Source organism: Mustelus asterias, chromosome 13 (genome assembly GCF_964213995.1).
Source record: "Mustelus asterias chromosome 13, sMusAst1.hap1.1, whole genome shotgun sequence".
Classification (NCBI taxonomy): Eukaryota; Metazoa; Chordata; class Chondrichthyes; order Carcharhiniformes; family Triakidae; genus Mustelus; species Mustelus asterias.
Window position 1 is genome coordinate 98,594,699 of NC_135813.1, and position 14,863 is coordinate 98,609,561.

The window sequence follows — 14,863 nt, forward strand, 5'->3', positions numbered from 1 at the left end:
TTATTCACAAAAGACTTGGAGCACAGCCATGCTGATGAACTGGTCCGGCGACTGAGGCAGGGGGGGTTGGGAGCAGTCACCTTTATACCTGGACCAGGGGGGGAGGAGTCTCAGGCAGGGCCGGCAGGGGCGTGTCCAGGCATGTCACACACACAAGCAATAAGCTTAACAGTGGTTTACCACAGAAACGTTGGCTCTATTCTCTCTGCACAGATGCTGTCAGACCTGCTGAGATTTTCCAGCATTTTCTGTTTCTTGTTATTGATTTTTAATTCAATTTGTTGAAGGCCCCCAAGCTTGCTGTACGTGGTGATTTGTGCCTCTTGAGCAGTCATTAAGACCTTTTGATGGCTATTTGGTGTTCTCTCGTTCTGATGTCCTCCTCTCTCGAGGAGGGTTGATTTACAAATGATTGCAAGTAAATTGGTCTGTGTTTCCGTGTGAACTTTACTGAGATGATACTGCTGCTCACAAATGTTCAAGTTAAAGATCACTGGGAGTGCAAACTTTTCCCCGACAGTATTTACATTTAGCTTCAATCTTTCTGCTCAGTTAGCTTTTATTTGATGTTTTGGTTTCAGCAACAATCTATAGCATCATTAACACTGTGAAACATCCCAATGCAATTAAAAACTTGCTGCATATAACACATTGGGCATCTTGGTTATACAGCCTCAGGAATTATTCCTGTATTCCTAGGAAACATGTATTTTTTCAATTTTTCCCTTCCTCATCTGTTGATGAATCCAGGGACTTTGTCCTCCAATACTGCAACCAAGTTAACATTTTGTGAAAGCATACATAGGAGATAGTCATCGACTTCAGGAAGCGGACTGGAGGACATGCCCGTGTCTACGTCAATGGGGATGATGTAGAAATGGTCAAGAGCTTCAGGTTTTTAGGTGTCCAGATCACCAACAACCTATCCTGGTCCCCCCCCCATGCTGACACTATAGTTAAGAAAGCCCATCAACGACTCTGCTTTCTCAGAAGACGAAGGAAATTTGGCATGTCAGCTACAACTCTCACCAACTTTTACAGATATACAAAAAAAAAAGCATTCTTTCTGGTTGTATCACAGCTTGGTATGGCTCCTGCTCTGCCCAAGACCACAAAGGGTTGTGAACGAAACCCAGTCCATCATTCAAACCAGCCGCCCACCCATCATTGACTCCATCTATATTTCCATCAGACTTTTGAATGGACCTACCTTGCACTAAGTTGATCTTTCTCTACACTCCAGCTATGACTGTAACACTATATTCTGCACTTTCTCCTTCTCTATGTATGGCCAGTCTGTATAGTGCGCAAGAAACAATACTTTTCACTGTATACTGATACATGTGACAATAATAAATCAAATCACATACAGTGAACACTGGCAGTTATGTGCTCATTGCAGGGGGCACAGCGAAGGCATCATAGCAAATCTCAGTCCAGTTCTGCTCTTACGCAGCACCAACATTTGATGCATTTTCTAGCAGGAGTCCCTGAATTGGTGTTGGCAACAAGAATCCAAGCTGCCCCCTCCCCATGCGAGGGCTACCCAAAAGCCAGTTGCAGGGATCCAAATGTTGCCCTGGTAGAGATTAGCTAATTTGTGGGGAGACTGTGGTGCAGTGATAATATTACTGGGCTAGTAATCCAGAGGCCCAGACTAATGTGTGTTCAAATCCCACCAAGGCAGCTAATAAAATTTCAATTTGAGGAATAAAATTGCAATTTTAGCCTCAGTAACGGTGACCATGAAACTCTCGCAATTGTTGTAAAAATCCATCTGGTTCACTGATGTCCTTTTTGGGAATGAAATCTACTGTCCTTATCTAAGCTGGCCTACATGTGACTCCAGTCCACAGCAGTGTGGCCGACTGTTAGCTGCCCTTGAAATTGCCCAGCAAGTCACTCAGTTCCAGGGAAATTACAGATAGGCTTTTCAAGTGACACCCACATCCCATAAAAGAATAAAGAGTAAAATATCACTCCAGGCCAGATCAATACATGCAGGTGTCTTGATGGATATCAAGTATCTATAACCGTGCAGCCGACCAACACAGAATTTTGGTTCTTGTGCCTTTCCCAGCTTGGATCACCTGACGTTTTTGAGATACTAACTTGCAGAGTTATCTGGAAATAAGCTCAGAATGATAAGTTGGCTCTGCCATATCTCATTAATGAGTTGAATTTGCTGCTCAGTTATCAACATTGCCTCGGAGTGCTCATATTGGGAATGCATTAACAAGTGCACCACAAATAGTTACTTTCTCCTTCTCTATGTACAGTATGACCAGTCTGTATAGTGCGCAAGAAACAATACTTTTCATTGTATACTAATACATGCGACAATAATAAATCAAATCACATACAGTGAACACTGGCAGTTATGTGCTCATTGCAGGGGGCAATGCGATATCATTGCCAAACGATCTTGGGCGCCCTCGCGCCACGCTCCTGCTGAAGCATAGACGGAGATTTTGGCAACAAGCCAAATCTCCGTTCACTGCAGCGGGATGGGAAAATCCCGCTGGCGCGAATAGTCAGAAAACTTCAGCCCCGTGACTCGAAAGAGTTTCCACTTACCTCTCTTGCCATCACAGTATTCATTGATTGGTCAGTAACTAGCTGATCGGTACAGGTTCAAGCCCTCGCTACGCAAACAGCAGGTACAGGGAGCATGTGGGTGGCATAATCATAGAATCCCGACTGTGCAGAAAGAGGCCCTTCAGCCCATGGAGGCCGCACTGACAACAATCCCACCCAGCCCCCTATCCCGTAACATCACATATTTACCCTGTTAATCTCCCTGACACTAGGGGTCAATTTAGCACGGCCAATCCACCTAACCCACACATTTTTGGACTGTGGGAGGAAACCGGAGCACCCGGAGGAATGCAGACACAGGGAGAATGTGCAAACTCCACACAGACAGTGACCTAAGGTCAGAATCGAACCCAGGTCCCTGGAGCTGTGAGGCAGCAGTGCTAACCACTGTGCCACCGTGCCGCCCCATCTATCTTGTAAAATATGTGAGTCCATTGCCACCATATGCCAAAAGAAAAACACATAAATGGTGGCTCGACTCCTTAGCTGTATGGACCTTCCTCTGTACATTTCTCACCTATCTGAAACCCAGTCATTTCACACGGTGAATTCTTCACTGTCACTTTTCTCAACTTGTACAGCAGGAAGTTGAACACAATTTATTGGCTGCACCCTTTAAACCACACACGATTGTACTTTCCATTTACATGGTGTAGAATCCAGGAAGTCAACCCGATCCCATCAGATTCCCATTGCAAAGGTGAAGTTAAAATCACCCTGCCACATTTTGGACCATACCAGGGCTCCAGGTGATAGTTTACAGCAGCTATTGTCTCTTTTCCCCCCCCCAGTTTTCCCACTGGCTATAAGAAGGATATTAGCATTGTCGTGGTAGGCTTCTTGCTGTTTGGTTATGTCTAAAGCTGTAAATGAAGACCCTACCTTACAAAATAAAACATTGTGGATACTGCAATTTGGAAATAAGAACTATAATTGCTGGAAATACCCAGCAGGTCAGACAGTACCTCCGCAGGGAAAAGACAAGAGAGACCTGATGAAAGGTCATGCTCTTGTAAGTTTAACTCTTTCTCCACAGTTGCTGCCTGTCCTGCCGAGTATTTCCCACATTTTCTGTTTCTGTGCAGCTGTCCTCATCTCCGGGATGTTAAAATCCAGTGCAACAAACCCGGCCAATTCATCAACAACCACACACTCCAGATCCGCACTTGATGAAATGAGCTCACCTGATGAAGGAGCAGCGCTCCGAAAGCTCGTGATACCAAATAAACCTGTTGGACTTTAACCTGGTGTCGTGGAACTTCTTACTGTGCCCAAAATCATTTATTTCATGGAGCTTTTGAGTTTAATTTGCTCCTAGGTCCCAGAGATGGCAGAACTTTGGGAGACGCTACTGTATCATTCAGGCCCCAAGGATCTTTTTGCTGTGTTGATCTTTTTAGTTTTGCTTGTGTAGTTTGATCCAGTCCAGGTCTGGATAATGAAGATAGATGCATGTTACAGATGGACAGAACTGAATCAAACATTTGTTATCATTGACTGTAAAACATAGTGATTCTGTCGAGAAATCATTGGATATAAGAGAAGTTTAAGAAGTTGAATTCCACCAGTGTTGGTAAGCAGAGTGAGAATAGCTGATGAGAGGCAATTGGGAAAGATTTGAACAAAGAGAACAAAACAGTACAGCGCAGGAATAGTCCCATCAGCCCACCAAGCCTGCCCTGACATATGATGCCTTTCTAAACTAAGCCCTTTGCCTCTACGCAGTCCTTATCCCTCTAGTCCCTGCCTATTCATGTATCTGTCAAGATGTCCCTTAAACATAACTATTGTATCCGCTTCTATCGCCTCCTCTGGCAGCGCATTCCAGGGACTTACCACCCTCTGTGTTAAAAAAACTTGCCCCTCACATCTCCTTTAAACTTCCCCCTTTTACCTTAAACCTATGTCCCCGAGTAATTGACATTTCCACCCTGGGAAAAAGACTCCCACTATCCATTCTATTCATGCCTTTCATAATTTTGTTAACATTATGACTTCAATTTTGTTTTCCTGTCTAGTTAAAAATGAATGAAGTGCTGGGAATGGGCGGCATGGTGGCACAGTGGTTAGCACTGCTGCCTCACAGCGCAGGGACCCGGATTCAGTTCCGGCCTCGGGTCACTGTGTGGAGTTTGCATGTTCTTCCCGTGTCTGCGTGTGTTTCCTCTAGGTGCTCTGGTTTCCTCCCACAGTCAAAGATTTGTAGGTTGGGTTGATTGGCCATGCCAAATTGCCCCTTAATGTCGGGGGATTCACAAGGTAAATATGTGGGGTTACGGGATAGGGCCTGGGTGGGATTGTTGTCAGTACAGGTTCAATGGGCCCAATGGCCTCTTTCTGCACTGTAGGGATTCTATGATTCTGTGAATGTATTGTGTCACCTAAGGAACAATCCTTGAGTCTCCAATTCAAACATGTTTAGTGTCTCCAATGTACAGTGCTGTGTTACCTGTATACTAGTCTAAAATATACACTTCTTACTGAAATGCTGGATGCAAAACTAGGGAGCAACTTCTACCCAGTACAATCTGTGTGTTTGCGCAAAAGGTACCGGAGGCGTGATTCCAGTGGATTCTTGCAATGTCAGGAGTTCTTTTAAACTCTGACTCCCGTTGATCTAGTTTAAATTCTGAGGGGAAATCAAAATGGTCTCATGGGCATGGGGTACAGACCATTAGGGGAAGCCAAGGAATCTGTTGTGGAGAGTCCGATTCACTTCTGCAAGATCCAAGGCAAAGGAGATAACAGAAAGTCATTGTTAAATTGTTCAGAGTCTGGTTACTGTTGTGTGTGCCTGTTTGTGAGTGGGTGTGGATTTGGCTGCTGGAAGGTGAAGGGAGAGAGAAGAGTGTAGGGCACACACAGCAGAGAAACACACCAAGCAGAACAGGAATACATGTAACAAATCAACATTTTGCAGGTTGTTAAGCACTGTGTATGCTGCCATACATATTATACACAGACAGCTTTATAATGAATGGTGTATTCTTCAGTGTTAGGCTGCACTCAGTGCTATTGGGTTTTTGCAAAATGAACCCGAGCTCGGGGACAATACAGCTACTGTTTGCATTTTTATGAATTCAGGTCATACGTCTGCTCTATTAAACCATCCTCCTATTGTAAATAAAAAAACAACAGATCCTCTCCAGCCACTTCACTTGTACTTGTGTTGAATATGTATTGAGGATAAGGGTCTCGTAAGCACTTTGTGGAAATTGTGCTATACACTTCATAGGTAAGCTCTTCACTCTCTGGTCGATTGGCCTTTACAGTGGTGCCAAGAGAGTGCTCATGAGTTGCAGTAATGTTCCTGTGCTGCAGTAATGAGGGTATTTGTTCAGTAATGAGGGTTGATGCTCCCCAATTGCAGAGCTGAAGGATGAGTAGAGATGGCTTTCCCTTCATTTTCAGCTACATTGATCAAATAATCTGGTTCACGGAGACTGGGCCTGACGCTTTAGGAAAATGGATTGAAGTTGCATCTCTCCGAACGTATTTCATAGAGGCACCGTAATGCTAGTATGAAGATTTGAGGGGTGACGAGTAAACATGCTGTTCCAGTACATCACCCATTGTTGGGATGATGGTATCAGCGGTGGTTACTGGTGTGGTGTCATTTGGAGATGCTGGAAGTTCAAATCCAGGTACCTAGAGTGTAATAACTGATAACCATAGAATTGGTTGCTGCAATGTTATACACCCAGGTGTGAAAATAGAGGGAGTGCAATGTTGTATAAAGGTTTATTGACGAAATATCTTGGAGACAAGTAATACGTTGGAGAAAAAAGCTGATTTAAGGAAATGAGAACTGAAATAGCTTACTGAAAATCAAAGAAATAGAAAAGCAGTAGAAAACAATTAATGGTATTTTGGTTTTACATTAACTTTGTAGAGAACCTTGGTTATACCACATTTGGAGCACTGTGAGAGTTCTAGTCTCCACATTATATAGAAGCACTGGAGACGGTGTAAAGAGAATTTCCAAGAATGAATGCAGAATTTGAGAGCTCGTACAATTCAAGAAAAATTCAGCAGGCTGGAGCTGGTGGTGGTGTTCCCATCTGTCTGCTGCCCTTATTCTTCTAGGTGGTAGAGATCATGGATATGGAAGGTACTGTCAAAAGAGCCTGGGTAGTTGTTGCAGTGCATCTTGTGGATGGTCAACACTGCTGCCACTGTGCATCAATGGTGGAGGAACTGGATGCTGAAGATGGTGGATTGTATTGAGCTTCTTAAGTGTGGTTGGAGCTGCACTCATCCAGACAAGTGGAGAGTATTTTATCACATTCTTGACTTGTGCCTTGTAGATGGTGGACAGGTTTTGGGGAGTCAGAACGTGAGCTACTCACAGCAGAACACCCAGTCTATGATCTGCTCTTGTAGCCATAGTATTTATATGGCCAGTCCAGTTGAGTTTCTGGGAAATGGTAATCACGAGGATGTTGATAGTGGGGGTTTCAACAACAGCAATGTTATTGAATGTCATGGGGAGATGGTTGAATTCTCTCTTGTCGGAGATGGTCATTGACTGGCACTTGTGTGGCGTGAATGTTGCTTGCTACTTACCAGCCCAAGCCGGAATATTGTCCAGGTCTTTCATGTGGACATGAACTGCTTCAGTATCTGAGGAGTCGTGAATGGTGCTGAACATTGTGCCATCATCAGCACAATGTTCCCACTTCTGACCTTATGATGGGAGTAGGGGTGGGGGGGGGGGGGGGGGGGGTCATTGAAGGTTGGGTCTAGAACACTACCCTGAGGAACTCCTGCAGTGATGCCCTGGGACTGAGATGATTGAACTTCAACAACCAAAACCATCTTCCTTTGTTCTAGATATGACTCCAACCAGTGGAGAGTTTTCCTCCGGATTTCCATTGACTCCAGCTGATGCTGCACTCAGTCAAATACTGCCTTGATTCAAGGGCAGTCTCTCTCACCTCGACTTTATCCATGTTTGGACTAAGGTTACAATGAGGTCAGGGGCTGAGCGGCACTGGTGAAATATAGAATTTGTTACAACATGAGTAGTTGAGGTGAAGAATATAGAGGCACTTAAGATTAAATAAATATGAGGGTGAAAAAAAACAGTGGATGGGGTTGAATGAGAGAAGGGGGGGAGCATAAACATTGGTGCGAATCTGTTAAGCTGAATGCTCTGTTTTCTGATCTTATATATTATGTAAAGCAATGATTTTAGTTCTTCCTCCTCTAATACTCTCCTCTTTATTTCAGGACAGGGTGAAGCAGTGCTGCGTCGGCCCTACCGCAAAGGCTAAGGACACCGACACCCTAGTGCAAGACAGAGGCCAGTTTTGCAACTGCGAGGAGAGAGATCAGTATGGCACATACGAGGACAGAAGCTCCAGCACAAATGGAGAGGGTGACCCATGCCACATTCACCATGAGCGTAAATACAGCAAGCATGAAAAGTAAGAGCTGTTGCCAAGTACCAGAATACTTTGAATAATGAGACATCAGCTGCGATTGAAGCCGTGTAGTCATGTGGAACAATGATTAGTGCTCACTGCCTGACTCTGAGCTACCCCTTGGTGCGCTCAAGTGTGCTTACTCTACTGGTCAGGCTGCTGGTGTAAGACTTGCTCTGTTACCATTCCCGACGAATGGGCAGCAATGCTTCGTATGAATCAACCGATCTCTCTGCCAACAAGGGATGTATCCATCCAACAGCAAACAATTCTCGGGGCACCCAATTCAAACTGAATCTTCTTGGTGATGAATTTTATTTAACGGTGATGAGGAGAAAATGGAATTCTTTCCTTCTTAAAATGTTTGGGTGGGATCCCTGATGATTTTAATCATCAAGAACCCTAAGGAATTGAGCTAAAAAGACCATAATGTTATTGATTTGATCTCGGTGTATGTTAACACTTGGGCTGTTACAGCCCCCCCTTCTTCCCCCCCCCCCCCAGACAAAGAACAGGGAAAATGCAAGTTAGGCTCCAAGCTTCTGGTTGTAATGTTTTCCCCTGATGAATAAAGTGTCTTTGGACATTAGGTGAAGCTGCTGATCAGGCTTGGCGCGAATTGTCCTCAGTATCTCAGTGTTCTGCTGCCACTCCAGGCTTATCTATGAAGAATGGTCATTTGAGAGAGGCAATGGCTGACTGTTGGCTCCAATGGCACCATCCAGAAAAACAGGGTAAAAAGTGGAGGAATGGAGAAAAATAATTGTGTCGAAAAGCCATTTTGCTCTTTATGAAATAATTCTCCTCAAAACGATTGCAGTAATAAACTCCATTTGCTGTATCCTGAAGTTCAGCTACCACCAAATAAGAGCATAAGACATAGGAGCAGAATTAGGCCACTCAGCCCATCGAGTCTGCTCCGCCATTCAATCATGGCTGATATTTTTTTCATCCCCATTCTCCTTCTGCTTTTTCCCCATAGCCCCTGATCCCCTTATTAATCAAGAAGCTATCTATCTCTGTCTTAAAGACACTCAATGACCTGGCCTCCACAGCCTTCTGGGATAAAGAGTTCCACAGGTTCACCACTCTCTGGCTGAAGAAATTCCTCCTCATCTCTGTTTTAAAGGATCCTCCCTTTAGCCTGAGGTTGTGCCCTCTGGTTCTAGTTTTTCCTACTAGTGGAAACATCCTCTGCACGTCCACTCTATCCAGGCCTCACAGTATCCTGTAAGTTTCAATAAGATTCCCCCCCATCTTTCTAAACTCCAACGAGTCCTCATACAACAAGCTCTTTATTTCAGGGATCATTCTTGTGAACCTCCTATAGACCCTTTCCAAGGCCAGCACATCTTTCCTTAGATATGGGGCCCAAAACTGCTCACTATACTCCAAATGGGATCTGACCTGAGCCTTATAAAGCCTCAGAAGTACATCCCTGCTCTTGTATTCTCGCCCTCTCGACATGAATGCTAACATTGCATTTGCCTTCCTAACTGCCGATTGAACCTGCACGTTAACCTTAAGAGAATCTCGACTCCCAAGGACTCCCAAGTCCCTTTGTGCTTCCGATTTCCTAAGCATTTCCCCATTTAGAAAATAGTCTATGCCTCCATTGCTCCTTCCAAAGTGCATAACCTCACACTTTTCAACATTGTATTCCATCTGCCACTTCTTTGCCCACTCTCCTAACCTGTCCAAGTCCTTCTGCAGCCCTCCTGCTTCCTCAATACTACCTGTCCCTCTACATATCTTTGTATCATCTGCAAACTTAGCAACAATGCCTTCAGTTCCTTCCTCCCAATCGTTAATGTATATTGTGAAAAGTTGTGGTCCCAACACCGACCCCTGAGGCACACCACTAGTCACCGGCTGCCATCCGGAAAAAGACCCCTTCATCCCCACTCTCCGCCTTCTGCCAGTCAGCCAATGCTCTATCCATACCAGGATCTTACCCTTAACACCATGGGCATTTAACTTATTTAACAGTCTCCTATGCGGCACCTTGTCAAAGGCCTTTGGAAATCTCAATAAATCACGTCCACTGGTTCTCCTTTATCTAACTTCCTTGTTACCTCCTCAAAGAATTCTAAAAGATTTGTCAGACATGACCTCCCCTTGACAAAGCCGTGCTCACTCAGTCCTACTTTATCATGCACTTCCAAGTACTCTGCGATCTCATCTTTAATAATGGATTCTAAAATCTTGCCAATGACCGAAGTCAGGCTAACCGGCCTATAATTCCCGTCTGCTGCCTCCCTCCCTTCTTAAACAACGGTGTTACATTAGCTATTTTCCAGTCCTCTGGGACCCTCCCTGCCTCTAGTGATTCCTGAAAGATCACCACCAATACCTCCACAATTTCCTCAGCTATCTCTTTTAGAACCCTGGAGTGTAGTCCATCCGGTCCAGGTGATTTATCTGCCTTCAGATCTTTCAGTTTCCCCAGAACCTTCTCCTTAGTGATGGCCACTATACTCACTTAGGCCCCCTGATTCTCCTGAAGCTCTGGCATCCCATTGGTGTCTTCCACCGTGAAGACTGATGCAAAGTAACTATTCAGTTCCTCTGCCATTGCTTTGTTTCCTATTATTACTTCTCCAGCCTCATTTTCCAGTGGTCCAATATCTATTTTTGCCTCTCTCTTACCTTTTATATATTGAAAAAAAACTCTTTCCATCTTCTTTTATATTACTAGCTAGCTTACACTCACATTTCATCTTTTCCCCCCTTATTGCTTTTTTAGTTGTCCTCTGCTCGCTTTTAAAGGCTTCCGAATCCTCTGGCTTCCCACTAATCCTTGCCACTCTATATGCTTTTTCATTTGCTTTTATGCTGTCTTTCACTTCCCTCATCAGCCATGGATGCCTCGTCCTCCCCCAGCATGTTTCCTCCTCCTTGGGATGAATTTCTGTTGTGCCTCCCCAATAACCCCAAACTCCTGCCTTTGCTGTTCAATGTCTTCCCTGCTAGGTTCCCTTTCCAATCAACTCTGGCCAGCTCCTCCCTCATGTCTTTGTAGTTACCTTTATTTAATTGTAATACTGTTACATCTGATTCCAGCTTCTCCCTCTCAAACTGCAGGGTAAATTCTATATATTGTGGTCACTGCTCCCTAAGGGTTCCTTCGCCTTAAGTTCCCTAATCAAGTCTGCCTCATTACACATCACTAAATCCAGAATAGCCTGTTCCCTAGTAGACTCTGTCACAAGCTGCTCCAAAATCCCATCTCTTAGACATTCAACAAATTCCTTTTCTTGGGATCCACTACCTACCTGATTTTCCCAGTCCACCTGCATATTGAATTCCCCCAAGATTATTGTAATATTGCCTTTTTTAAAAGCCTTTTCTATCTCCTGATTTATTTTCTGCCCCTCATCCTAACTCTTGCTAGGGGGCCTGTACATAACTCCCATCAGGGTCTTTTTACCTTTACGATTCCTCAACTCTACCCACAGAGATTCTATGACTTCTGATCCTATATCACCTCTTGCTATCGATTTAACTTCATTCCTTACTAACAATGTAACCCCATCTCCCCATTTGCCCATCTACCTGTCCTTTTGATAGGACACATATCCTTGGATATTTAGATCCCAGCCTGATCCCCTTGCAGCCACATTTCTGTGATGCCCACAGCATCGTACCGGCCAATTTCAATGTGAGCAACAAGCTCATTTACCTTGTTCCGTATACTGCACACATTTAGGTACAACACCCTCAGTCCTGCATTGACCACCTCCCTTCTCATATTTGTCATCTTTTTCGCTCTGCCTGAGGTTAGATAAAAGAAATTACTGCAGATGCTGGAATCTGAAACACAAAGTGAAAATATTGGAAAATTTCAGCAGGTCTGGCAGCATCTGTTAGGAGAGAAAAGAGCTGACGTTTCGGGCCCGGCCGCCACCCTGGACCTCGGGTCCGACCGCCATCCCGGACCTCGGGTCCGACCGCCATCCCGGACTGCATGTCCGACCGCCACCCTGGACCTCGGGTCCGACCGCCATCCCGGACCTCGGGTCCGACCGCCATCCCGGACCTCGGGTCCGACCGCCATCCCGGACCGCAAGTCCGACCGCCACCCTGGACCTCGGGTCCGACCGCCATCCCGGACCTCGGGTCCGACCGCCATCCCGGACCGCAAGTCCGACCGCCACCCTGGACCTCGGGTCCGACCGCCATCCCGGACCTCGGGTCCGACCGCCACCCTGGACTTCGGGTCCGACCGCCATCCCGGACCGCGGGTCAGACCGCCACCTGGCCACTATACTCACCTGTGCCCCTGATTCTCCTGGAGCTCTGGCATACCACTGGTGTCAAAGCTTTGGTTCATCTGGACTCGAAACATCAGCTTTTTTCTCTCCTTAAAGATGCTGCCAGACCTGCTGAGATTTTTCAGCATTTTCCTTTTTGGTTTTGGCTACAACCAGATGTGTTACAGAAGCAAAATGAGTTCTATTGAGTTTTTGAAGCTTTCATTGCCTTTCAAGATATGCTATTCTTTGGAAAGGCGGGAATGGGCTTGAATTGCAAACTGCAGGGCACAGAAACAGGTAAAAGCTTCCCTGCAGCTCAAGTCCATGAAAAGAAGCTCATTAAATCTCTTCCTTACCAATTGTTCTTTTATTCAATTGCAGCTTTAGGCCGGTGTCACCCTACAATGAACCCAGCTCCATTCTGGCTACCTCCCCCAGAAAGGACCACGTAGAAAGCCGAGTATCAGTATCCTCCCGGTCAGAGACGACGCCCCGCAGTGATCACCTGAGCTTCCTCCAGGACCCAAGTATCAGTTATGGCCTTTCAAGTGGTGAAATAGAATCGCCAGATGATACGGACAGTTTGCAATCCACCGACCCAGCTACGCAAGTTGGTTCGACTCCCCAAGGATTCACATTTTTGGAGGTAAGCAAAGGTGTCTGCGCCTATCAGAATCAGCCCAAGCTTGAAAACATTTCTTTGTATATTCTTCTCAGGCACTAGACCCCCCCCCCGAGGAAAGCCCAGAGCGGCATTAAAATCCTGGTGCTGGGTTGCCTGCAGACTATGGCTGACAGCACTGAAGCACTTGACAACAGCTAAGAATGACACCTCTTCAGTATTTTCTTTCTTTGGGAAGCAGCCAGTCTGAGACATGAGACTAAGTGACATGTGGGCTTTCCTCGCATGTACACAGCTAATTAGACCCTGGTGTGTAAGAGCACAGAAAAACAAGATTGGGACGTACTGGAAGGAACTGGGCTTTTATTTGTTCAATTATTTTTTTCTCCCTCCCTATCCTCATGACATTTATTTCTGTTGGACAGCTGTGACCACACCAGTGGGCCTCCAGGACCTTGCCCAACTGCGCATTCTTCATATATGTTGGCAGGCCAGAGGGACATCATGGCTGTTTTCAGCCTGATGGGCAGAAGTACAGAAAGTGCTTACAGCAAGCACTTCCCAGTGCTGGTCACTGGGTAACAGTCAGGAACAGGAACCGTGGCAGATTTCTCCCTTTTTCTCCAATTACGCTGCCCAAACTGATGGGCAGCTGAGATCAGTTAACCGACCGCAAACTCCAGTTGAACGTATTTCTGGATGTATCATTCCATGACACCCTACCTCCGACCTAACCTTTTCCTGTCTCTGACATTTGGAAAATGAGTTAACGGAAGTGAAGAAAGCAAATGAAAGAAGATACACTTCTTTTTCCCCTTAATGTCCCCATGATTTTTCTCCGGGATTGCTTGTCGCAGTGTCCTGGAGATTTAATTTTTGGTCACTCCGGATGGCACGGTGACACAGTGATTAGCACTGCTGACTCACAGCATCAGGGACCCGCGTTCAAATCCTGGCTTGGGTCACTGACTGTGCGCAGTTTGCACATTCTCCCCGTGTCTACGTGGGTTTCCTCCGGGTGCTCCGGTTTCCACCCACAGTCTGAAAGACGTGCTGGTTAGGTGCATTGGCCTTGCTAATTTCTTCCTCAATGTGCCCGAACAGGCGCCGGAGTGTGGCGACTAGGGGATTTTCACAATGACTTCATTGCAATGTTAATGTAAGTCTACTTGTGACTAATAAATAAACTTTAAAACCTTTTCTGGGATAATCAAGGTTGGCAGCCCATCTTCTGGTTTGTGTACTAAATCTGATATAATCCACAGACAGAGTAAGTTGTAGTAGTGGTGACTTAGGCCTTACAATAAGTCATTAGAAACCGGCCTGACAGAGGAAGACAGACACACTCATAAACGATAGTAGGAAGGCAGCAGAAAACTGAATTTCAAGAAGGAGATAAGACCTTCCTCAGGAAATTATTTTTATTTATTAAATTGAAGACTGGATGACACCTTTAACCTCTGCAGACTAATGGGACACAATTGCCGACAGGAAAACAAATATTTTCCAGTATCCAGTCAAGAATTGTGAGCATTGTGAGTGGAACCTTCCCAGCATCACTCGGTTCCACATTCAAGTCCCACTCCAGGCCTTCAACACAAAAATCAAGGATGACACTCGAGTGTGGCACTGAGGGAGTGCTGCATTGTCAGAAGTGTTGTCATTGGGACGAGACGTCACATTGAAGCTCCATCTGCCTGTTTGGTTGGATGTTAAAAAAACTCCATCGTGTGATATCAAAGAAGATTAAAGTTTATTTATCAGTGTCACAAGTAGACTTACATTAACACTACAATGAAGTTACTGTGAAAATCCCCTGATCACCACACTCCAGTGCCTGTTTGGGTACACTGAGGGAGAATTTAGCATGGCCAATGCACCTAACCAGCACATCTTTCGGACTGTGGGAGGAAACCGGAGCACCCGGAAGAAACCCACGCAGACACGGGGAGAACGTGCAG

The 14,863-nt window shown here is 45.4% G+C and overlaps 1 protein-coding gene across 1 annotated transcript in view; it reads left to right on the forward strand.

Moving 5' to 3' along the window:
• LOC144502935 (uncharacterized) overlaps nt 1-14,863 on the forward strand; it is a 262,712-nt gene that overhangs the window by 222,925 nt on the left and 24,924 nt on the right. The window contains exons 6-7 of the mRNA XM_078227362.1: nt 7,831-8,027; nt 12,662-12,926. Coding sequence (XP_078083488.1) covers nt 7,831-8,027; nt 12,662-12,926 — 462 coding nt within the window. The remainder of the gene's footprint in view (nt 1-7,830; nt 8,028-12,661; nt 12,927-14,863) is intronic.